The sequence below is a fragment of the Phocoena phocoena genome, chromosome 5, assembly GCF_963924675.1.
Source record: "Phocoena phocoena chromosome 5, mPhoPho1.1, whole genome shotgun sequence".
NCBI lineage: Eukaryota > Metazoa > Chordata > Mammalia > Artiodactyla > Phocoenidae > Phocoena > Phocoena phocoena.
In genome coordinates, this window is record NC_089223.1 from 26,869,336 (window position 1) to 26,895,485 (window position 26,150).

The window sequence follows — 26,150 nt, forward strand, 5'->3', positions numbered from 1 at the left end:
GATTAAAATATCATAGATTCTGATGGAATCGAAGAATTGCTGATATCAGGATCAGGAGAGAATAAGCTAGAAAGATAGGAGATGGTAGTATTTGGGGACCACACAAAGAAATAATTTAAACTTCTCTGTCTTCTGGTAAGTGTATTTTGTTTATTAAACTCTCCAGAAAAACTATGAGTAAATAAACTCTAAAACCTTAGTCTGCTCTGAAAAAATCATTTACTCAACAAATTTTTATTTGTTTAGCAAGTATTGTTCATGGAAGATCTAACAATGCATATTCAAGAGCTTACCATCTATAGCCTTTTGATAAAAGGTTTAGATATCACTCCTTTAATTCAGTACTCAACATCCCACTTCCCAAAATGCTGCTTTGGCTTACACAGCAGATCCCACCTATTTCCAACCCCAAACCACTTCCCTAGACATTCCATCCACTCCCACAGTTATAACTCACAAATTTTATTTTGCTGCTAGTAGCTCTGCCAGCACTAAATCCTTGTTTCCCAAAGAGCAACTAACCCCCTTCCTAGGCTCCTCCATTCCGGCTCCCTGCAGCCTGACCGCCCAGACGTTAACTGCTCACACCTGTCACCTGCCAGCCGGAAGTCTCACTGTGATTAAGGGTTCATGTTTAGAACAGATGTCTCCTTCTGGCGGCTGCTTTTTTAGACAAGGAGCACACTTTTTCATAAGACTAAACCCAGTACCCTATTTTCCATTTACAACAGTGGTTCCGAGCAAAATCTATAGAATTTTGTCAGTAGGAACAACAGAATTCCTTGGCTATACTAACCCCTAGGTTGATTTTTACCAGTAGTAAGTTCCTTTGCTATAGAAAACTGATTACCATCCCAATCCAGCTAAACATAGTGACTATAAAACTACAGAGAGAGATAAGGCAGACTGTGGGCGACAGCCAAGTGGTTGAACTTCTCTTCAAAACACTTACCTGAAACTGGTTAATAAAAGGTGCGATATTAAATCCAAGAGTTCGTTCTGTTCCCTGCACGGCGCTCTCCTCCACCAGTGTCTGCGATTCCACGAGCAACCCAAACATCAGCATGTACTGGGGAAAGATCTTACCTCCAGACTGTAGCAAACACCTGGAGGAAGGAAAAGTGCTTTAAAAAGCATCCTGATTCTCCACATTCTGTAAGTATCAATAACTAAATCGTGACTAATTGGGGAGCTACAGATTGTATATAATCTAACACACTTTAGACTGATAGCTGGCTGGTAGCTCAGAATGGCAGACCGCTTGAAAAGTAACCGGTCAGCTGGATGGATACAGTTTTTACATTAAGGAAGAATCATCAATGGCTATTAAAACTAGTGGGTAAGGGGGACTTCCCTGATGGCACAGTGGATAGGACTCCACGCTCCCAATGCAGGGGGCCAGGGTTCGATCCCTGATCAGGGAACTAGATCCCACAAGCGTGCCACAACTAAGAGTTCGCATGCCACAACTAAGGAGCCTGCATTCCGCAACTAAGGAGGCCTGGAGCCACAATTAAGAGCCTGACTGCCACAACTAAGGAGCTGGCGAGCTGCAACTAAGGAGCCCGCCTGCTAAAACCAAGACCCAGTGCAACCAAATAAATAAATTAATTAAAAAAAAAATACTAGTGGGTGAGGGACTTCTCTGGTGGTCCAGTGGTTAGGACTCTGCACTTCCACTGCAGAGGGCACAGGTTCGATCCCTGATTGGGGAATTAAGATCCCGCATGCCACACAGTGCAGCCAAAAAAAAAAAAACCCCAAAAAACTAGTGGGTGAAAGTTTGATTAGGAAAAGGATATTTACATAGTCTCAAAGTATCACCCCCATAAATGACTTACTTATTACAAAGGGAAAATAGCAACTTAGGGTGGAAAAACCTAATGGATACAACTTAAACTAACTGATCTAAATTCACAACAACAATATGGGATAAAGCAACACCATTTGCCTTTGTGACAAAACTTCTGTGGTATTCCTCTGTAAAATGGGTAATCTGACTCTAGTAAGAAACATGAGAAACATTCCACAAAATAAAAGGCCTGCACTTTTCAAAACTGCGAATCTCATGAAAGACTGAGGAACTCTGGGCATATACCCAGAGAAAACCATTAATTCAAAAAGACACATGCACCCCAATGTTCACTGCAGCACTATTTACAACAGCCAGGTCATGGAAACAACCTAAATGCCCATCGACAAACTAAACGAATGGATAAGGAAGATGTGGTGCATACGTACAATGGAATATTACTCAGCTATAAAAAGGAACGAAATTGGGTCATTTGTAGAGACATGGATGGACCCAGAGGCTGTCATACAGAGTGAAGCAAGTCAGAATGAGAAAAACAAATACCGTATATTAACGCATATATGTGGAATCTAGAAAAATGGTACAGATGAACCGGTTTGCAAGGGAGAAACAGAGACACAGATGTAGAGAACAAACATATGGACACCAAGGGGGGGAAAGCGGGTGGGGGGGATGAATTGGGAGATCGGGATTGACATACATACAGTAATATGTGTAAAATAGATAACTAAGAACCTGCTGTATAAAAAAATAAAATTAAAAAAAAAAAAAAAAAGACTGAGGAACTGTTCCAGAATAAAGGAGACTAAAGAAACTAAATGCAATGTGCGATCCTAGACTGAATTCTGGACCAGGAACAAAAAGGCTATAAAGGATATTACTCCAACAAATGGTGAAATCTGAGTAAGATTTTTCCCTTAGATATCAGTACTGTGTCCATGTAGATTTCCTAATTTTGTTAAGTGTGTGATGAATATATAAATGAGTGTCCTTTTTCTTACAAAATACACACCAAGGTGTTTAGGGGTAAAAGAATACGATATCTGGAACTTACTCTAAAGTGTTCACAGAGGATACTAAAGCACATGTGGCAAAACAGTAACAATTTGTGAATCTGGGTGTAAGGTACATATTTGGTTCTTTGTACTATTCTCTAACTTCTCTGTAAGCTTGAAATTTTTTCAAAATAAAAAGTTAAACACTCTGAAAGGGAAAAAAAAAGTGATTAAAAATCCAAACACTCTATTAAAAGTGTGAATAAAGGGCTAACAAAACCCTTTCTCCTCCTACAGCTGATCCTGGATTCACCTTCTGTTTCCCTGGAAATCCCTAAAAGGTGGAATGTCAGCTGTGTTATCAGCAACACTGCTTATGATTTAAAAAAATTTTAAATGCCTCTTAATAGGTAGATGCACCTGGATTGAGAGAACTGTAAACTATAAATGCCTGATGGGAAGCCACACCACCTCTGGGCTTCCCTGAGTGTGGGATGACTTGTAACCACGTGTTCCTACTGCTGGGACTTGGAAGCTATGCCCCGGGGAGAAGTTCCTATGTGAGATGTAAGGCTCTTAAGCCAAGGCAGCTCCCACGCCACATGCACAGGGCTGTTTCCACACACCTGAGCTGTGTGGGAGGCATGAGAGCGGTGGGGGGGGTCACCTACTGCCATCAAAGGAAACGGACGTGGAGGATACTGTAAGGCACTTTCATCGTTCGCCACATTTACAATCAAACGTTAAATCCCTCATTTCTACAAGTCGGTTTCCACTTGAACTTCTAGGACAGGCTACTACAGACAGCTGGACTTTGTATTATCTATCGTAGGTATCTTTCATAGTAAGCTTTCAGTCTTAAATATTTCTAGTCAGTAAGGATCTATTTATAAAAATACAGGACTAAATGTTTGACCAATGCGTATCTAAAAAAAATAGTTCCTGCAAGTTTCTAAAATTGTATGCCATGCAGTCTCCCTGAATAGATCACTGAAATCTTGACAAACTATAAAAACACCCCATTCCTCAAAACCACTTTGGCCCTTCTGCTCTTAAGTAAGTTTCAAATTCTTCATTCTGCTTTTAGTAAACTGATTATCTCAACCATTTAAAAATGTCTAAAACCAGAACAACCACTGAATTATAACAACAGGACATGGTAACGAAATGTAATACATGTCCCTTGATTAGAACCTAGACTGGGGAGAAAAAAAAAGCAATAAAGAATATTACTGGGATAGCAGAGGAAATTTTCATACAGACTACCTACTAAATAATAGTATTTTATCAATGTTAAGTTTCCTGAGTGTGATAGTATTGTGATATGCAGAGGAAAGCCTTTGTTCTCAGGAGATACACGCTAAATGTTAAGGTAAGGGGGGAGGTTATGAAGCCAACGACTGTCAAATGGTTCAACAAATAAAACAGTAGCCTCGTGTTCACTGTTACTTTTCTTGCATGTTTTCTTTAAGTTTGCAATCTTTCAAAATAAAAAGCTGACAGAAACGTTTACAATAAGTACACAGGCTGCTCTTCCTAAAGACTAGGTAATAGGGAGCCAAATCATAACAAGGTCATTTCATGAGCACAGAATCAGCAAAGAAAGTTAGAGAGGATTCCTTGAGTGTAATGGCCTCAGTCTGACTTAGACAAGTCATGATCCGAAACCAGGATAATCTCTCCTCACTAAATATAAGTATGTGATCATTTAAGTTGTAGAGAGTCCCTATATATATATATATATATATATATATATATATAGGTTAGCCCAAAAGTGGACTCCACTCTGACTCCAATGCTTTATTCATTTTCGTTATTCCTTTCCTACCAACTTTTTAGCATTTTAGATGAAGTCTGATAGAAACTGAATCTCCACAATTAGTAAAATTACATACCTCAACAAAAACCACACAGCTATTATCAAAAACTTCCAATCTATACCTTTACCAAACCAGATAAAATTTTAACATCTTCCTAAATAAGTGGAGAAACTTACCCATTTTCCTCAAATGCATGAAGTTTAATCCTGACAACCCATGTTATTAAAATTTCTAAACAACTGAAGTTATCTGCTAATTGTGATCCATTTAAATAAAAACATCTAATTTTTCTTAAGATCACAAAGTCTCAAATGAGAGACTAGCCACAGAGCTTTACGTTGCTTGACTAATTCCCTCCACCCCCAAATAGCCACAAAAAGGTAGCATTCTCTTAAATCAGCAAACGAAAAGCACATAGGTTAATAAAAGCCAAACTTCTAGCCATAAAGGGAGGGAGGGAGGGCAATACCATTAGGTCATTTAGGGGGTAATCAGAAATCAGGCTAAACAAGATGTCAAAAATACATCTGCTGGGGTTTCCCTGGTGGCGCAGTGGTTGAGAGTCCACCTGCCGATGCAGGGGACACGGGTTCGTGTCCCGGTCCGGGAAGATGCCACGTGCCGCGGAGCGGCTGGGCCCGTGAGCCATGGCCGCTGAGCTTGCGCGTCCGGAGCCTGTGCTCCGCAACGGGAGAGGCCGCAGCAGTGAGAGGCCCGCGTACCGCAAAAAAACAAACAAAAAAAAACCCATCTGCTGAACCCTGAAAAGTCAGAAAAGGTGAATCAAGTACTAACAACCATGCAGAGATAAATACTACACACAAGCAAGTATGCAAATTATTTTAAAAGGCCGTGTTCACACTATTTTAATCTAAAATCTTAACTCAAATCCTTCTTAACTCAATGTTACCGTTACTAACAAGAATGCTTCTTAGTCATGAAACAGTAATCATCTTGCAACTCCACTTAGCTTTACTGACACTGAGTGGTTTGTTGTCACTTACACCACTGCAGCTGCCAGACTCCTCAACGCAATCCTCTGCAAAGCCAAGTAATATCTCTGAACCATCTGTGCCTTCAGAAATAAAAAAATATATATATGTTCCAACTCAAAACTCTAACCGTAAATGGCAAAAATTCTGAAGAAGCTCTTCGCTGTTTCCTTGTGATCCAACACGAAGTGTTTTAAAATGGGTTTAAATTTAAAAAAAAAAAAAAAAAGCTCACCAGGCTTTTAAACTTTCTCCTGTATTTTAATCTAGTATGACTGAATAAAAGTTAATAATGAACATTTTAAAACAATGTTAGCAAAGGTAACTGAATACTTAAGTTTGTGTAGTGGCTTATTTTTTTTCCTTGCCTTTTTTTGGGAGGGTTGGTATCCAGTGAGACAGATGCCCTTTATCCTCATCCTAAATACAATCTATCCTCCCAACCCCTAAGTGCATCCTCTTTGACCAGTCATGAGGCCTCCCCACTGTCAGCGGCTAAAGCTAATAATAAAAGGCTTGGGTGGGAGTTGCTGCACACCTCTGACCCCAGAAGCAAGGGAAGCTGACACCTCCAGGAGCATCTGGTAAGGGCCTGTGCAGGCGCTTCGGCTGAAGGGCAGAGCACTGGCTCTCCACTGTTACTCAGGAACTGTTCTGCGGGACGGGGAGAACACTGGCTAAAACAGTGATCACGGGTGCTACTAGCATTTAGTTCCCAGAGGTGCCAAACATCCTGCAACACAAAGAGGATAGGCCTACCTAAGAACTGACCCCACCCCACCCCCTAAAAGACCGTCCCACCCAAACTGCCAACAGGACCCCTCCCTCTGCGGAGAAACACTGAAGGGGAACTGTAGGCAGCTTTACATAAGTTGTTTCCCACTAACATAACCAATCAGTCCATTAATGGATGGATAAGCAAAATGTGACATATACATACAATGGAAGATTATTCCACCTGAAAAAGGAAGGAAATTCTGACATATACTACAACATGGATGAACCTGAAGGACATTATGCTAAGTGAAGTAAGAGTCTCGCACACATACATGCACACACAAAACCAACAAACACTGCATGATTCCAGTCATATGAGGTAAGGAGTCAAACTCACAGAAGCAGAGAGTAGAATGGTGGTTGCCCGGGCCTGGCAGGGGCGGGGGGGGGGATGAAGAGTTATTGTTTAATGGGTATAAAGTTTCAGTTTTACAAGATGAAAAGAGTTCCGAGGATGGTTGGGGAAACGACTGCCCCACACTACGAAAGTATTTAATACCACTGAACTATCCACTTCAAGATGGTTAAGACGAAAAATTTTATGTGCATTTTACCACAATAAAAAAAAATTAGAAAAAGAATTAAATCAAAACTAAAAATAAATAAACCATTAGGTAAATTGTACACCTTTCCGAGGTGATTCTACCAAATAAGTCAAACCTCATCTGTGTCAGAAATTCGTAGGGCTGAAATGCCTTCAAAGGCATCTAATCCAGTATCCCTCATTTTATAGATGAGGGAAACTGAGGACGAGAGATATTAAATGACTTTAAAACATTTTTACGGGCTTCCCTGGTGGCGCAGTGGTTGAGAATCTGCCTGCTAATGCAGGGGACACGGGTTCGAGCCCTGGTCTGGGAAGATCCCACATGCCCCGGAGCAACTAGGCCCGTGAGCCACAACTACTGAGCCTGCGCGTCTGGAGCCTGTGCTCCGCAACAAGAGAGGCCGCGATAGTGAGAGGCCCGCGCACCGCGATGAAGAGTGGCCCCCGCTTGCCACAACTAGAGAAAGCCCTCGCACAGAAACGAAGACCCAACACAGCCAAAAATAAAATAAATAAATAAATAATAATAATAATAAAAAAAAAAACAAAAAAATACATTTTTACTACTTCAGGAATTCACAGACAAATCTGAGACTAGATTCAAACCCACCCTTCCAGCTCCTTGTTCTATACTCTACCTAAAGTACATCTGTTCAAAATTTTATGAGTGTATGTTTCTATTTATATATGTCAGACCTCTATATCCCCATAATTTGTGATATGTACAAGATTGTTTTAAAGACTAGAAAATGGCAGTGATTTTTACTAGTTACCTCATAAGAAAAGGTAAGTGTGGTTAACAAAAGAAAATGCATATAAAACGTAAAATATAATTAACTATATAAGCAAATGTTTTTTCCTGAACAATTTGCCTTTTGCTATTGCAGTTTGGTCTGCATTTCCACCACTGCTCCTGTACTACAAAACCAGCCCTGTTCATATACCACAAAATTTTAAACTTATAAATTCATTCTACTTAAACTTGGGCCCCCAAATGTTCAATACTGCCATCTTTTCAGATCTGAGCAGCACAACTGAAGAACCTGGAAGCTTAGCCAGATTTGCTTTCAATTTTAAATACTAGGGTCAAGTTTGTCGCCAGTAACCTAAACTGAAGGACAAATTCCTTAGGGACAGAACTGTACTATAGAGATTTTAGGACCTAAAAGGACTAGGACTTGTTCCCAAGCAGCACTCAGCTCTCCCAATACACCATCAGATGCATACTATGTGTTTCTCATCAGTTTTTCTTATAAAGATGAAACCTGATTTTTCCTTATTTACCCTTGAATGTCTTATCTGTTCTTACAGAGCTCTAATTAATTCCCTATATTATACACAGGCAGTCCAATCCCAACGCAGGCTCTCTTCACACCTGCAGGGCAGAGGATCCTTTAAAGAAAATAAAAAATTCAGTAATGACATGCACAGAAAGAGAAAGACAAGAAGTCACAGGCCCTGAAAAGCAATGCTTGAGGAACACACAATGATCACGACTCATTTGTGCAGTGACATCATTAAAGAACTAAAAGAACTTACATGAAGTCTAAGCTCAAATAAACCAAAGGCTGTATTTTGTGTTTTACCTGGATATTGCCGCTTTTTCCATTATTTCCTGCTGAAGGAGCCCAGATGGCTCAATGACATCCAGTATAATTATACTCCACAGCTTGTCTGATTTTGGCCTTTGCAACACCGCGGATTCATCTTCCACATGTCTCAACCAAAACTCAAGTGTTTCTTTAGGAAAGTGATTGGCTTCAGATATGAGGTCCAGAGTCATACGATGCTGGTCTTTCTCCACAGAACTGTAAGGTTTAACCTGCCCGAGTGTGCCAGCAATTATAGGCAGAATAGAGAAGCCCTCAGACACATCTAACACATACAAAGGTTCAGGGACGCTCTGTTCAGAATTATTCTGTCCACTTTCACAGTTCATCTCGTTACTCTGACACTGAGTATCCATGGCCTGACCCCGTTTCTCCAGAGTCAGTGAAGACAACACTTTCTTCATTGCCATTTTAAAGCCTTCATGGTATGGGATATTATTAAGCAAAGCAATTTCCGTGGATTCCAAAACACAAGTCTGCTCCACAGCATCTGGTTTACTGGTCTGAAGATTGGCCAGGGCACTACAGAGTTCAGCCTCATTTCCTAAAGGCAGCAAGTCTTTATTCTTGGTAAAACCTTTCCCAACATCCATTTCATGCTCCGAACTGAAGACACTGATACTCTGGATTCTTAGGTAACAATCTTGACAAGACACTTCCATCGTCACCTGGTCCCCAGGCTTTATCCAGTAGTCTTCATAAAACAGGAAGAAAGAAAAAAAATTGTAATTGATGAATACGAGTGTTTATAAGTCTGAGGATCACACAAACACCTCCGTCCTCCTGTCATTTTTTAAACCACGACAGGAAGGATTGCATCTATTGATTTAAAAGAAGTGAATTAATCTATTCATTTCAAAAAAAACCCAAAAAAACAAAACTAGGAAAATCCCTCCAGCTTTACATAGGGAAAAACTGAGGTTAGAAGATCCAATTGAGTTACAGCATAATAGAGGCATTCAAGAGATCATTATTGGACCTTAACTATCAGTATTGCAGTGCTTTTACTGTAATCACTAGGTACCATCAATGTCCCTAAATTGGAGGGTGGGGGAAGGACTACAGGGGACTCTCAATCTCTGGTAATGAAGCCAACAATAACAAAGATAAATGAGACTCAGGGATCAGCACCAAACCTCACTTTAGCTTAAAGGGACATCCTTTTCTCTAAGAGAAATTTCCCAAAGAACAAGGCAGCATTCAGTAGCACCTTGTCAGTAATATCTCTTAACTGTAAGTACTTAGATATCCTTGCATGTTTAGGAATTTGAAAATATAAGGAAGGACTAAGTCCTACAATAAAGACTGTATCATGCTCTTATCCATGAGCTTTCACACGTGGTAAAACTTTAAAGTGTAAATGTATAATTGCAATTCCTTCTTATTAGCCATAGAGCCAGTTGGAAATACAAGATGTTATTCTTGTGTTTACACATTTAAAATATCCTTTCCCAAAGAAGGACTTTTTAAAAAAATACCATCTAAGTTACTGAAAGAGAGTTAGAATAAGCAAAATTTTAAAGTGCTATTTATTGAGTGCCAGTCACTATGGTAGGCATTTTATACCTAGTATGTCTAATAATTCCTACAACAATCCTGCAACATAGGCAGCATCTTCTCTTTTTTTTTTTTTTTTTTTGGCCACGCCGCACAGCTTGCAGGATCTTAGTTCCCCAACCAGGGACTGAACCCTGGCCCTAGGCAGTGAAAGGGCAGAGTCCTAACCACTGGACCAACAAGGAATTCGCAGCATCATCCCATTTTTATACATCACATAACAAAAGCTCTAAGAAATAACCAGCAAGGTCTGCCAGGAAGTCAGTAAGTAGCCAAGACCCAATTTCAAATCTACCTGACTGACTCCAAAACTCATACTGGCCACAATACTATATTGATTCCATGACTTAATGACCTTGCCAAATTAGATCCTTGATTAAGAGACTACATAGAAGTAAATAGAGACTACATAGAAGTAAATATTTATTACTTTCCAGTTTTAAAAAGGTAGAATTTTTCTATATAATACAACTGCTGTAAACTATATTGAAACCCATAAAATTGCTAGTAAAAAACTTCTATACAAAAAATATCTTTAATATAGGACATCCCTGAGTAAGTCCATGGATTCATGAACTTTAAACTGCAAAATTCTGTACTTCTATGAAAGTTCTGTGCATATTTCTAGGACCTGGGGCTCCACAGACGCTATCAGATTCTGTAAGTGGTAAGAACTCCTGCACTAAAAGCAGTACTTTTCTGCTGTGTTCCATAAAAAATGGACAGCATTTCTCTTATTTACTGATAACTAGAGTAATCAGAGCTGAAGAAATGGTTTAATGATAGGTATTTTTGAGTGGTATGCAGCAGAGTTGTGTTTTAGTCTTTTTTTTTTTTAATACTGGAATATAGTTGATTAACAATGCTGTGTTAGTTTCAGGTGTACAGCAGAGAGATTCATTTATACATACACATGTACCTAGTTCTTTTTCAAATCCTTTTCCCATTTAGGTTATTACAGAGTATTGAGCAGAGTTCCCTGTGCTATACAGTAGGTCCTTGTTGGTTATCTATTTTAAATATAGCAGTGTGTACATGTCAATTTTAGTCTCTCTTCTTAACCACATATATTAATTATTTAAAACTACTTTTAAAAAAGAAAAAGAAAATTCTGAAAGATTTAACCAATCTCCCTTGACTGGAAACTTCATATTCATAGTGAATTTTCTGACACTGACTCAAATGCTTAGAGGGTTAAAACAAAAAGTTTTAAACAACAACAACAACAAAAATTAGACAAGAGTGGCACAGTGGTTAAGAATCCACCTGCCAATGCAGGGGACACGGGTTCAATCCCTGGTCCAGGAAGATCCCACATGCTGCAGAGCAAAAAAGCCCGTGTGCCACAACTATTGAGCCTGCGTGCCACAACTACTGAAGCCCGCGCACCTAGAGCCCACGTTCCGCAACAAGAGAAGCCACCACAATGAGAAGACTGTGCACCGCAACAAAGAGCAGACCCTGCTCGCCGCAACTAGAGAAAGCCCGTGCGCAGCAACAAAGACCCAATGCAGCCAAAAATAAATAAAATAAATTAATTTTAAAAAAAATTAGACAAGATATACCTGCAAGGTCATGTACAGGGTAGACAGCCTGTTCCCAGCATGTTTCCTCACTAGGACTTGTGGATAAACTGTGTTCATCATCAAGCTGGAGTACAAACCAAACCACAATAGCATCGAGTATGCCTTCTTTAATAACAGGGATACCAATTTTATCAGGTTTCTTAGTTGCAAGACTTTTTAGTTCCTGACAAAAATGTTAAAAGAATAAGAGGATTTTAGACATTCATTATATACTTGCCCCAATATCATATCAATTCCCATTTCTGTAAGTTCCCAGTCCTGCCCAGCACCCTTAGGGGATCGGTATCTTGGCACACCTACAACCATTTAAGGCATGCTGGATGGGAAGCTCTGATATATGGTATATGATAGTAAGTACCATACAGTTATTACAATGAGGCAGACACATATTACTGATGTAGAAAGAAGTCCATAACATAGTGTTGAATGAAGGTAGCAAGTGGCAAAGCAATAGAGATTATTTTGTTTTAAAAAAGTGTGTGGGGCTTCCCTGGTGGCGCAGTGGTTGAGAGTCCGCCTGCCGATGCAGGGAACATGGGTTCGTGCCCCGGTCCGGGAAGATCCCACATGCCGCGGAACGGCCCGTGAGCCATGGCCGCTGAGCCTGCGCGTCCGGAGCCTGTGCTCCGCAGCTGGAGAGGTCACAACAGTGCGAGGCCCGCGTACCGCAAAAAGAAAAAAAAAAAAATGTGTGTGTGTGTGTGTGTGTGTGTGTGTGTGTAGAAGATTAGAAAAGCAAGTCTGAAAAGAGGTATTTCAACTGGTGACCTGGAGAAAGAAGGGCCTAGATTTTAAAAAGGAAAAAATATACTTTTTCTTCTTCTTTTCTACTGTATTACTTGAAAATGTTAAACAGGCAGATATTATTTTCAAAATTAGAGTCTTAATAAGGTGTTTTCGTGTGTGTGTGGCAAATAAAAATTAAAATAAGAAAAGGATAGCTTTGGAGTACTCAGCAGCTATGATTGTACTGTTCCCCATTGGAAGATTGTTACATCAGAAAAGAAATGCTCATGAAGCTCGGCCACAGTAATCAACGCCAAAGTGTTAATTGAGTTCCACACCACCTCAAAAAACAAAAAACCTAGTAACAATTAATAGGGGAAAGCTTTCATTAAATTACAAAGATCTTAGGCTAAAATGACCCTCACAAAGTCTTCTGTGCGCAGGAAAGTTTCATCTCAAAAGCTTAATGTACTTAAACATTTAACCTTACAGGAAGATCTCCAGAGAAGGACTCGATGTAACCTTTCTCAATTTCCTTGGGCTCTTTGTGTAGTGCAACCCTCCACCACCCACACAGACACACCAGGGTGACAGCAACTTGTCCTGGTTTGCCCAAGACTGTCTCTGGGGAAACCCTCAGTCCTGGCAAGCCAAGATGGCTGGTCACATACAACCTAGAGAGCTGAATTACGTTTCATTTCAAGGAATACTGTTAATTTGAAATGGCAGGATGACACAGAGAAGAGTCAGAAGACCTAGGTTATAACTCCTGCCCCTACATTCATATTTGGGGGGAATTAATGTAAGCTATAGTTCCTTCATCTGTATAGCACAGGATAATTATAACTGTATTGCAACACTGTTTTAAGAGCCACCTAAGAAAACCCATGAAAGCTCCAGGCTCACTGTACATTCCCAGAAACCTTAGGGATCTTTTTCTCTGTATTTACAGTAAGTAAATAATTTCAGGAGGGAATTCTGGTTACCGTTTAATCATTTTCTTTACATATAGTCAGTGGAATCCCACGCAAACTCATAAAGACTGTCCTATGTATTAACTATTTAAAATAATGCATGAAATTTAATGCTTAAAAACAGTAACTGGGGCTTCCCTGGTGGTGCAGTGGTTAAGAACCCGCCTGCCAGTGCAGGGGACACAGGTTCAAGCCCTGGTCCGGGAAGATCCCACATGTTGCGGAGCAATTAAGCCCCTGCACCGCAACTACTGAGCCTGCGCTCTAGAGCCCCCGAGCCACAACTACTGAAGTCCGTGCACCTGGAGCCCATGCTCTGCAACAAGAGAAGCCACCATAATGAGAAGCCTTCACACCGCAAGGAAGAGTAGCCCCCGCTCGCCACAACTAGAGAAAGCCCACGCACAGCAACGAAAACCCAACGCAGCCAAAAATAAAACCAAGTAAATAAATAAATTTATATATATTAAAAACAAACAGTAATTGAACTTTTATTTTTACCTGAAGATTGTTGAAATCTACTGTCATAATTTCAAAGCACTCTGTCAAAGCCAAATATCCTCCAGGAACTCGACTCATCTTTTCGGTTGTATAAGGTTCAACTGTTTCTTCAGCATCTACAGAAGAATACGCTGGACTCTGAAATTTCACACTGGTTGGCAAACAGATCCCAGCAATGTCCTTAATACCCACCCTGGTAAGAGGGGGAATAAGAGAGGAAAAGGAGAAAGACGGGTTTGGTTTTTTGTTTTTTTAAGAATCAAGTAACACCATATAATACTGAATCCAGCAAAAATAAATATAAAAATGCAATAAAGCTTCATAGACAAAGGTTTCTTAAACACAGTTATAAACACAATCACTAACTATAAAGGAAAACAAATGATAAACAAGTGTACCTTAAAATTAAGAACTCTGCTCATCAAAAGATACCCAGGAAGAAAGTAAAAAGGCAAGCCACTGAGTAGGAAAAGATTTGTAATACATTACTCAACAAAGGGCAAATATCCAAAATATATTTTTAAATTCCCACAATAAAAGAAACACAAAAATAGGCAAAAGACTTAGACACTGTACAAAAGAACATATCCAAATGACCAATAAGCATATGAAAAGTTAGTCACCAGGGAAATGAAGTTAAAGCCATACTACACAACCACCAGAATGGGGAAAATAAGTGTTGTAAGAATAGTTTCATGCACTATTGGTAGGAATAGAAAATTAACAAGACCACTCTGGAAGACTTCCGTAGTTCCTGCTCAAGATGAACATGACTATTCTAGATTCACTCTTAATATGGGAACCTCAGAGTGTCTGACATTTGCACTTTTAGGAACACAGCCAACAGAAATTCATACATATCACCAACAAAAGAATGTTCAAGAATGTTTATGGCTGTGCTATTTCCAATACTCCCAAAACTGGATATTACCTAAATGTCCATCACCAGCAAAATGGAGGAATGTACTGTGGTGTATTCATCCAACAAGGATGAACAGTAGTTGCCTACTAGTGAGGCTTTGGGATGATTTTTATTTTCTTCTTTTACTCATCAGTATGTCTTAAAATGTAAATATGTTACATTTAACACTATCAAGTTATCAGATGGAGGGCCTCCTTAAAAAGTTCCAAAAAACTATGGATCAATATTTTAGCAAAATAAAAAAATTCATTAATGTTCAAGAAAAAAATGTAACCAGGAAACTTCTATAACTAAAAAAAATTTTCACCTGTATCACATGTGATAAATCTCAGAATCTCAAGGGTAGAAAGATCCTAAAATTTCATCGCACCCAACCAGAAAACATCATAATATCAATAGTTATTAAGAAGAGAAAAATGGGAGAAATAAAATTATTTTCACATTGGAAATTTTTACTTCACTTTCTCTAAAATCAGTCTTAACTTAGTATTTTTCTCATGAATCTATCACACATCAAAAGGATACTAAGTTGTATCAAAATTAATTTTCCACTAGAAAACTGAAAGCTGATTTTAATCCTAGAGTTCTATTTTCGAAGAAAGTTTAAAAAAAGCAAAAAGAAAATTAAGACTGGAATAAACATCATGAATTTAAAGGTCAGAAAACTACACATTCTCATCTGAATAAATGTCCACTAAATAACCTCTGGAGTACAGTCTACACCTTAAAATTACTATTTTTTAATATTTACTATTTAAATAATCACTTACCTATGATGTCTTCTTATCTCTGCACATTCTACTGCCATCCCAAATATAACAGCACTTGCCGGTATAACTTTCCCATATTTTTCACAATTACCATTTTCACCTTTGGTCTAAAAATATAACAATAAAAAAATTATATTCTGTTATATTTATGTCAAAATATGTGTGTATGATGGTAAGCTATGAAAATTTATCAGAAAAAAACTCAAAAAAACAATAATTAAGATAAGCAGGACTTCCCTGGTGGCACAGTGGTTAAGAATCTGCCTGCCAATGCAGAGAACACAGGTTTGAGCCCTGGTCCAGGAAGATCCCACATGCCACAGAGCAACTAAGCCTGTGCGCCACAACTACTGAGCCTGCACTCTAGAGCCCGTGAGCCACAACTACTGAGCCTATGTGCCACAACTACTGAAGCCCGTGCATCTAGAGCCCGTGCTCCACAACAAGAGAAGCCACCACGATGAGAAGCCCGTGCACCGCAACAAAGAGTAGCCCCCACTTGCTGCCACGAGCGAAAGCCTGCACGCAGCAATGAAGACCCAATGCAGCCAAAAATAAATAAATTAAAATAAATAACTTTAAAAAAATTAAGTGCTCATCATGGGAAAGGCAGAAGTTTATTAAAAAAAAAAAAGATAAGCAGGTTAAGGGGTTTTTTTCCTTTAAAAATTTCTTTTATTTTCATTGTTATATGTGTGTGTGTGTGTGTGTGTGTGTATACATATATATTTTTTTCTTTTTTTCCAGTACAAATAGGAAGGAAGGGAGGGAGGGAGGTGAGAGCTAGAAATCTCTAAGTCTGCATACAACAAAAGACTATTCAGTGTGACTTTAACTGAGAGGCCAAAATCACCATTACCTACTTGAAAAACAAACTGCTCTTCTTTCAACCTTTCATTAGCTATTTTAAATCCAAATCATTTTCTGTAAGTATTAAATTCTTATTAAATGTTAAAATCCTTTCATTCATAATACATACATATAAACCAAATCTACAATTTACTGGGCCACAGTAGAGGATTTCGACGCAAAATATAAGTTGGCAATTATAAGAATTAGTCCTGTCCAAGCAGTAGCCTGGGTCCAACTGGTACCTTAAAACCATACCACGCCAGTTATCACTATATTCCCTTTTGATAATCTGCCAAAAAATACAAGCAGTGAAGGCTGTGAGACTGAAAGTACTTCCCTTTCTCAACCCTACTCAAGAATTCCAGAGTCAATCCCTTCATAACGTAATCTCAATTCCTAAGAATTCCGTCCTGGAGTGTTTTTTGCCTATATACACCATTTGGGCACACAAGTATACACTGCACTATGTTATTAAATGTTTTTTCACACTGATTTCTTTCCAACAGTACAGTATGCACTTCAAGAGTGGGATGTATCTCATACTGATTTGCAATTATGCTACGGGCTCAATAAATTATCTACTGAATAATGAATTCTTAATCAGATGTAAGTGTTTTCATGCTGCTTACCTTTGGCTGCAAAAGTAAATGTTCCCATGCATGAATCAAACTCTCCACAATTCCTTCTCCAAATAAACCTGCATCGACAGTTTCTGTTACAACAAGGGATACTCTATAGAATGATTTTTTAAAAATATATGTAAGTAAAATATCATGCTATTTATATAAAAGATGTCAAAGCTGAGAGCAGAAAGGAAGAGTTTATTATAGAAACAGTTCATATGTAAAATTTTCTAATACATTTTGTGTTTAATATCTACCCTGGAATCTTGAGGAAGATTCAGGCTCCTCTGTCCTCCACCGGCAGCTTCCTGGTGGGGACAGCAGTGGGAGTACACAACCTTCACTTGACCCCCTGCCTCTTGGATTATCCTTTCATTGCCTAAATCCTAAGGAGTGGTTCATACCCATTACCTTTTTACCAGTCCCCCTCCTTAACCCTGAGTAACTGGACTTCTATCCCCAACACTCTATAAAAATACTCTCTATCATCAGTGACTCCCCGACTTACCAAAATGAATACTCTTTCTCGGTTCTAATTTTCCTTGATCTGTAAATAACATTTAGTGCCGGTGAGGAGGCCTGCCCCTCAAAATCCTTCCTCTACCTCTGCTGTGTTTACCTCTAAACATTGAGTGTCCCTCTCCTGTTACTTCTCTTGCTTTACCCACACCTGTGAGTTTTCACAAAAGCCTAATCCACAGAGCTCTGATCTTCTGTCCATTCTTTCTTTCTAGAAAATTTCACTCAAAGACACACCAAAACAATTTCTCCCTTCTCTGAACCTCTTTACTACTTACTGCCAGTATCGTTCATTTGTGTAATTAGAAGGTAAAGATATTTTCATGAATATTCCTTATCTTCCTATCTAGACTGTAGGTGCCTTGAGGACAGACTTTGGTATCCCCTACAGTGCCTTAGCCCAGTATTATATATATTTAAAAATTTTTCAATATTTATGATTGCAAATATTTAGAACATGGAAGGTATCTCAAATCATCTATTCCAACATCTTCAAGTCTCTAGATTTGCTCAAGGTCAAAATAAATTATTATTAATTATTATTACTGAACCATATCTCTTAATTCAAAGCCAATAGATCCTTCTACAACACCATCTGTGACAAAAATGTAGACTGAATTAACATAACTTTGATTCATGCTCTGGACTGAATTCTGTACCACCAAAATTCACACTGAAGCCCTAATTCCCAGCGTGACTATACTTGGAGATAGGATCCTTACAGGTAATTAAGGTTCAGTGAGGTCATAAAGGTGAAGTCCTAATCTGATAGGGCGTGTGTCCTTATAAAAGTGGAGGAGACAGCAGTGATCCCTCTCTCCTCACATGCACAGAGGACAGGCCATGTAAGGGCGCACAGGAAGTCCATCTGCAAAGCTAGGAAGAGAGCTCCCAACAGAAACCAAATTTGCCAGCACCCATGATCATGGACTTCTAGCCTCCAGAGCTGTGAGAAAATAAATGTCTGTAGTTTAAGCTACCTGATCTGGTATTTTGTTAATAGCAGTCTGAGCAGACTAAGACAATTGAGGACACTGTTTATTTCTATAAAATGGTATAATATCTGCCTCAACAATCTAACAGGACTTCTTTCATGAGAACATATGTAGAGACCATTGAAAAGCGTAACTATTATGTAAGTATAAATATTATCATACGTATACGGAAAAAGACTTTTTAAAATCATAGTCTCAATGATGACAGGGTATAAAAAAGCCCTGTTTCAATGTAAACTGAATTTAAGTAAGATGAAAAGATAGACTACCCAGAAGAGGTAGTAAAGCAAGTGCTACTCAGAGAAAACTCTGTATCTAAAATGATAGTTTACTGGACCAGATGATTTTTAAATTCCCTCTAGTTCTAAAATTCCATCCCCTTGTGATATGGATCAAGGTGAAATAACATACTAAAAAGCTAAGACTTATGAGATAATATTCAAAGCATTTGAAGGACCCAAGCCAAAATACATTGACAGCTGACGCTTCCAAAGCCAAAGGCTATCCTTCATTTTAGCCAGGGATATTAACACCAAATGTGATTAAACCCATCAAGCTTCATCTACTCACGCATTATTTTTAAGTACAATTTTTAAATAGTTATTGACCACACAGAAGGACAACTAGAACACTGAAATTAACAAAGGTAAAGTAACTTGCTAAAGCTGAAGTTTATGTATTAAATCCCTTGCCACAAATTTTTCTCAAGATCTTTAAATCTTTTTTATCAAGAAAATGACCTTACTATGAAATCAATCTTATGCTAAACTATCCTATATCTGCATCTTTACAATATAAGGGTTTTAGCATTTTTGTTTGGACTAGAAGCTAGAAATGTGAATATCTTAATTTTTAAAAAAAAAATAGTGGATTATAAAAACTAAAATTAGTTCATATTATAATACCTTTCAGGAATGTGTTTTGGAATTTCTATGTCAAGCGACTTCATATGTAAGAGTTTGATCCCTGCTTCCATCTCGTTTGCTGCCACTACATCACAGGCAAGTTCATACATGGTCTTGGATAACTCACAGGCATACACCAAGTGCGCTCCAGCTTTTTTAGCAAACATGCTACAAGAGGAAAAAGTGTTCCATCAAGAAAAAATAATCTACTGTAATCTTTCAAATTTTAGTGGAATTATAATGCTTAAACATGAGGTTTTCCTTTTATTTTTTAACACAACCATTATTCGTTCTGCATTTTAAGAAATGAACTAATATTTTTGTCAAGCAATAAATCACACAATAAATCATGACATTCACCTTATTAAAACACAACTGGCATGCAGAATGCTGATAGACTTTAAACAACTAGATTCAACCAGAATGTTGATGTAAAAAGTACTCTTAAAATTCATTATTTAAAATTTCAATGATAACCCCCAATTTTTCTTGGCGGTTACGTCGAGTTCTTAATTAAGTAAAAGTTACAGTGAAAAATATAATAATAATAGTTCCATGAATAATCATAACGAGATTATGAGAAATAAACTCTACTTTTAAATTCTGCTGTTACAGTTTCCATATTTGGTACAATCCTTAATTTACATTAGTATATAGGTATACATAATTAAAACACAATTCCAACAAACCTTAGTATTCCAGTTCCTGCTCCAATGTCCAAAACGCTTCTGGAGCCCAAACGAACCGCCTTTTGGATTGCTGCGTTATAAATCATATTCCTCCTGGTGTCATTAAGCATGAGAAAGTGCCAGCGCTCCACCAGCCAGTTTGCAACACGATAAAAATTCTCCTTTGCATCACTGAAATCCGGGTTTAGCTTCACTGCTTTACGAAAATACCCGGCTGCTTCATCTCTGAAGCCCATTCTAGAGTAAAACGTAACAGACAAGATATTCAACTACATACTATCAGTTACAGCGCCTTTGTTCGTGCCACTCATCTGGCCTGAGAACCCCTCACCGGCACCCCAGATCCTACCCAACCCAAGCGCCATCTCCTTGGGAAGCCTTCTGTGAGGACTGCGATTCTCATTCACTTCTTTCCTTTCTGAATCCCTTTTATATTTATGCATTCCAGGACACTAACAACTGACTGACTATGAATTACTACTTTACTATGGTATAGTAGAGGCTCTCCTAGCCATCCGCCATTTAAACAACTTTCTAGAACACCAGTGGTTTCTAAAAACCACTCCCTCTGTAAAAGATATTAACACCTATGGCTAAGAGGTGCCTCTTTGCTGTGCCTGCATACCTTTTCCCTCAGCAATTGAGTTGAATGGTCATCAAGAGTCAGTTGTAGGGCAGGAATAAAGATGCAGACGTAGAGAATGGACTTGAGGACACAGGGAGGGGGAAGGGTAAGCTGGGACTAAGTGAGAGAGTAGCATCGACGTATATACACTACCGAATGTAAAACAGCTAGTGGGAACCAGCAGCATAGCATAGGGAGATCAGCTCGGTGCTTTGTGACCACCTAGAGGGGTGGGATAGGGAGGGTGGGAGGGAGACACAAGAGGGAGGGGATATGGGGACATCTGTATGCATATGGCTGATTCACTTTGATGTACAACAGAAACTAACACAGTACTGTGAAGCAATTATACTCCAATAAAGATCTATTAAAAAAATAATAATAAAATAATTAAGACAACAATGTAATGCACAGCACAGGGAATACAGTTAATTAATATTTTATATTAACTTTATATTGAGCATAATCTATAAAAATGCAGAATCACTATGTTGTATACCCGAAAGTAATATAATATTGTAAGTCAACTATATTTCAGTAAAAGATAAGTAAATAAATAGTCTAAATTAAAAAAAAAAAGTCAGTTGTATTTGCTGCCAGACCAGTTTATACCAGTTGCACTTGTTATTATTATATATTTTAATTAAATACAAAAGAAACCAAATAAATATGACTGCAAAAAGAGAGGCATTGTGTCTAAGGAAAAAAGTTAAAGGTGAGTCACCCAAAAAACTACTACTAAATTAGATGTGAGCAAATCAATAATAAAAGACGGGGGGAAAACCATCAAACCATCCGGAACAGTGTTTCTTAAACTATCTCTGATAAAGAACTCCCTTTCCTTTTAAAGTATCTAAGTATCTGTAGACCAACACACTTGTAATGTACATGATTAGTTAGTGTGCAACTCCCACACCAGACTTCAGCAGCAGAGGGGTCCATGCTCTCTTCAACAAGGGAGTTCCCTGACCACATGCTTGGATTTACAGCAATGCCAAACTGCTACATACATTTCTAACTGTTTACTCACAATTTTTATACTCCTCTGTCATTGACTGGTAATCTGTGGATCACACCAGTGTGTCGTCCACACACTGAAAAGAACTAAGCTAGTAGAACCCTTTTTTTTTTTGCGGTACACGGGCCTCTCACTGCTGTGGCCTTTCCAGCTGCGGAGCACAGGCTCCGGACGCGCAGGCTCAGCGGCCATGGCTCATGGGCCCAACCACTCCGCGGCATGTGGGATCTTCCCGGACCAGGGCATGAACCCATGTCCCCTGCATCTGCAGGCGGGCTCTCAACCACTGCGCCACCAGGAAAGCCCTAGCAGAACCCTTTTACACTCATACTTCTTCACAAGCACCTCTAAGCGTTCTGCCAGTTTTAAAGATTGAATCGGACTATTCATTTTGGGTATGGTTTAAGCAAAAAAGACGTTCTGGAACCTAAACAGGGAACGGCACTCTTACAAAAGGAAACAGCAAATTTCCAGGAAGTTCCAGAGAAGAGATTTACAACAAATTCCCTGGCAAGGGACCACAGTGACTTCTCTGCCATCCTGTGAATGAGGGCTATGTCCTCTCCAACAAGGTCTGGATCTCAGTCCAGTGAGAGGAACTCTTCCATGGATGCTCTATCTCAGCCCCAGGGGCAGTGGCTATTATGTAGTATAACATATAATATTATTACATATTATATCTGCTATTCCTATATTCTTTTCAGTTCTCTTCTTACTAGCCAACCTTTGTTACTCTGATCCCGTTATAATTAATAATTGTTTATATTAAACTTCCCATGTTCAAATTAGTGTACAACAATTTATCCGATCTGGACTGATGCAGAATAATCCTTAACTAGTAATACTGAAAACACTACATACCTGAAGAGATGCTCCCCCATACTATTGCAAATCACTTCATCATCAGGAAACAGTTCCAAGGCTTGCTCATAGCAACCAAGTAGGTCTTGTGTTCGACTGAGTGCATCAAGCTCTTCAGCCCATCTGAAGAGCGTATACTGAAAAGTTTCCTTTACAAAAGAGAAAACAGTAAATTAGTCAGTAACATAAATGATGAAAGAGGGAATTCCCTGGCTGTCTAGTGGTTAGGACTCTGAGCTTTCACTGCTGAGACCATGGTTCAATCCCTGGTCGGAGAACTAAGATCCCGCAAACCGCATGGCGTGGCCGTTAAAAAAAAAAAAAAGATGAAAGAATATTCAACACTGGTTGAAGATTCCACAGAAAATAAAACTTAGTTATAACTGAAAATCACCGTAAGTTTAATTTAGCTTTAATAGGCCCTGTTGCTAAATAAACAAATGCATAAATGCATAAATTTTACCACCTACATGGCAGTAACATTCAGAATTAAGACAGTTTGACCACTCTGCAAAATCTGTCCATACTTGGCTGCCATATCATATTCTCCACCAATCTCTTTTTTGTGGGCTCCTATGTTTCAGCGGTACTTCCTTGACCGGCTTCTCTTTTCTCATGCATCCCCAGTGCATTAACTATCACCTATGTGTTAATAGATGTTACATCTACATCTCCAATTGAGACCCTCTCTCCTGAACCTCAGACCCATAGTTACCACTCCCTACTGGTCATCTCAACCAGGGACCCTCAGCCATCTCAAATTCAGCTCAACCCAAATATTTCCTGATCGGTGTGCAAAGAATACCAAAGAACAACATAACATAAATCCTGTTCCTATCCTCAGAGAGGCCTCATAGAGAGAAATATAACATACAATTTTGAAAAAATTCAAAATGTTCTAAACTGAACCCATCGTATTCTCTCACACAGGATATAAGGTTAAGGTACCACCCAACCTCAGACTAAGAAGTCACCTTAGAATGCCACCTTAACTCCAGTACAATTAATTTGGAACCCAGCCAATTCTCTCTCATTATAGTTAAATCTGTCACCTCCTCTCCCCCACACTGTTACAACATGATCCTTGTAACCACTTGCTGGACTACAGGAAGTCTTCCCACTGTCACCCTAGCTCCAATTACACCTCCACCAAACATTCTCCACACTGCAACCCAGTGCAAAGACAGAAGGCTGTAGTCAGGAACACACTTTATATCATCTTCACATATTTTATACAGAAGAGTGTATACCTGAAACTGAATTTTGATAAATTTTACTAGAGAGTCAAGGAAAGGAAGGAGACTCTAGGATGTGAGGGGAAAAAACACAGATTATATTAAATGGATCAGGGAATTTACAGCTAAGCAACTTGGTATGGCTGAGGTGTAAGGATGGGGAGTAGAAGGAAATAAGACTAAAGAGATAGGTCTTTCGCAGAGGACCCTGCAAAGAAATATGGGACTCTGTTCTGCAGGAAACAGAGCTAGTTACTTAACCCTACTGAACACCAGGCAAAGAAATACAAACTTTAGATAATACTTTTAATACACACTAAATATAAAAAAAGATATGTTCCCTGTTTTAGGAAAGAGGAAACTAACGAACAAAGAATTGAGGAAAAAGCACTTGATTGATCCATTATTCTACTTCTGCCTACCTAAAAGAGCAAACTGTATCTCAGCATAACACGTTCTCCTCCCTGAGGCCAGCTGATCCTGAAATTTAAATGTCTATATACTACTGACATCTACTGGGTAGAAGTCAGGGATGCTGCTAAACATTCTACCATGCACAAGACAGCTTTTCACAACAAAGATTCCATCCAAAATATGAGTAGTACTGAGGTTGAGAAACCCTGGGTGAAATAAAGCAAAGTAGCTTCAGGCTGAAAGTTGAATGCAAAATTAAGTTAAATCACTTTTTGAAATTTAGATTCTGAAATAACTTGGAAAAAAATGTACAGCATTTCAACAGAATAACTCACAAATAATCCAATAACTGAAACTTAAAGAATGCATCATCGAATGATTACTTTAGGCTAATCCCAAACTTAATTCAACATTCGTTCCACGTAACAGTAGAGACAAGTGCAAAGGGCCTGGGGCAGGGACTTGCTAGAATTAGATATAGGCGGTGGCAGATCACCTGAGGCCTCATGCAATATAACCTTCGTAATTTTGAATGAAATGGAAGTTTTGAAATAGAGAAATGACATCATCTGGCTTTTATTATGAAAAGCTCATACTGGCTGTGTTGCGCGGTAGGCTGCAGGAGAAAGCCTAGTTTCGAGCCTGAGCCTATTGCAAAAGTCAGAAGGAGATGACTGAAGCTTGAATCAGGGGAGTAAAAAAGAAGGTGGTAAGAAGGGATACGATTCTGGATATATATTTCGATGGTGCAGCAGACAATATTTTCTGATACGCTGGTTGTGGTTACGAACAAAAGAAGAGTCAAGGGTGAACAGTAAACATTAATAACCACCACCAATCACTCATAGTACCCCCATCCAATTTATTTATGTATTCATTTATTTATACGAGAAGAACACAGGATCTGCCTGCAAGCGAGAGAAACAAGGGCCCTCCTCACCTTCACATCGTCTTTCAGCTCCGGCGCTAGGCTGAGCACGAGGAGGTAGTGGGCATAGGCGGTGCCGAAGTCCTGGGCGCCCAGGCAGTGCTCTGCGCTCTGCAAGGACCGCGACACCAGCTCGTCCCGCCCGGCTGCCCTGGCGCCCCGTCCGGCGCCTCGGCGGGGCCTGGGCCGCAAGTTCGGCATGGCAGAGTCACCGGCCGAAATCTGCACCTGTATCACCAAAGGGAAGATGCTTTGGTGAACGGAAAGCGCAAACTGTCTAGGTGATCGCACTTCCACGTGACTAACCAGAGCCCGAGAACCGGAACAGGAAACCTATTCCCCTACGACTGCAAGAGCTCCCACCTCTGCCAGGCAGAAACCCCTCCCCTCCCCAAGGGGCGGGTCCTACGCCGCCGACGCACGCTTCGCGAACGGCAGTGCGTCCGACGTGGGCACGTCGTGGCCCGCCCTCTCCCGTGGGAGGGGAGGTGCGGGGTGGCCATTGCGCTTGCGCATAGAGGATCTTTCCTGACTTTCTACGATGCTGGCGTCTCTCACATCTCTCCGGCTGGAATCGGAGCCTTCTGTCCCTTTCTCTTGGCCTTTAGGAGTGTGTGACTTCAGCTACGAGACTTCCTTCGGCAGACTCAGTTACCACGAGGGACGTGGGTGTGTATGAGGAGAGACGGTCAGGCAATTGTGGTGATGCTTAAGGCCTTTGGGTCGTGATGCACCAAATCTCAAAGTGGCGAGAGTGGAAGGACCCCGGAGATAGCAAAAGCACCCTAAATGGAGTAGAGGAAATGCTTTCACTGGCATTTTAAAAATCATCCTCACAGAACTCGGTGAGGTGGACCTTTGGGTCATACTCACCTTACAGACCGAGAGGGACATCC

The 26,150-nt window shown here is 39.6% G+C and overlaps 1 protein-coding gene and 1 non-coding gene across 2 annotated transcripts in view; one reads left to right on the top strand and one right to left on the bottom strand.

The window, feature by feature from the left end:
- PRMT9 (protein arginine methyltransferase 9) overlaps positions 1 to 25,660 on the bottom strand; it is a 30,425-nt gene extending 4,765 nt beyond the window's left edge. Inside the window, exons 1-10 of the mRNA XM_065877747.1 lie at positions 25,267 to 25,660; positions 22,678 to 22,826; positions 20,174 to 20,410; positions 19,485 to 19,652; positions 17,072 to 17,174; positions 15,591 to 15,697; positions 13,899 to 14,091; positions 11,677 to 11,860; positions 8,531 to 9,248; positions 953 to 1,106 (exon numbers count right to left, since the gene is read on the bottom strand). Of these exons, the coding sequence (XP_065733819.1) occupies positions 953 to 1,106; positions 8,531 to 9,248; positions 11,677 to 11,860; positions 13,899 to 14,091; positions 15,591 to 15,697; positions 17,072 to 17,174; positions 19,485 to 19,652; positions 20,174 to 20,410; positions 22,678 to 22,826; positions 25,267 to 25,455 (2,202 nt within the window). The 5' untranslated portion in view covers positions 25,456 to 25,660. The remainder of the gene's footprint in view (positions 1 to 952; positions 1,107 to 8,530; positions 9,249 to 11,676; positions 11,861 to 13,898; positions 14,092 to 15,590; positions 15,698 to 17,071; positions 17,175 to 19,484; positions 19,653 to 20,173; positions 20,411 to 22,677; positions 22,827 to 25,266) is intronic.
- TRNAG-UCC (transfer RNA glycine (anticodon UCC)) lies at positions 1,643 to 1,715 on the top strand. Its single transcript has one exon. It is a non-coding gene; the product is annotated as a tRNA-Gly (tRNA).
- Positions 25,661 to 26,150: the final 490 nt, after the last annotated feature.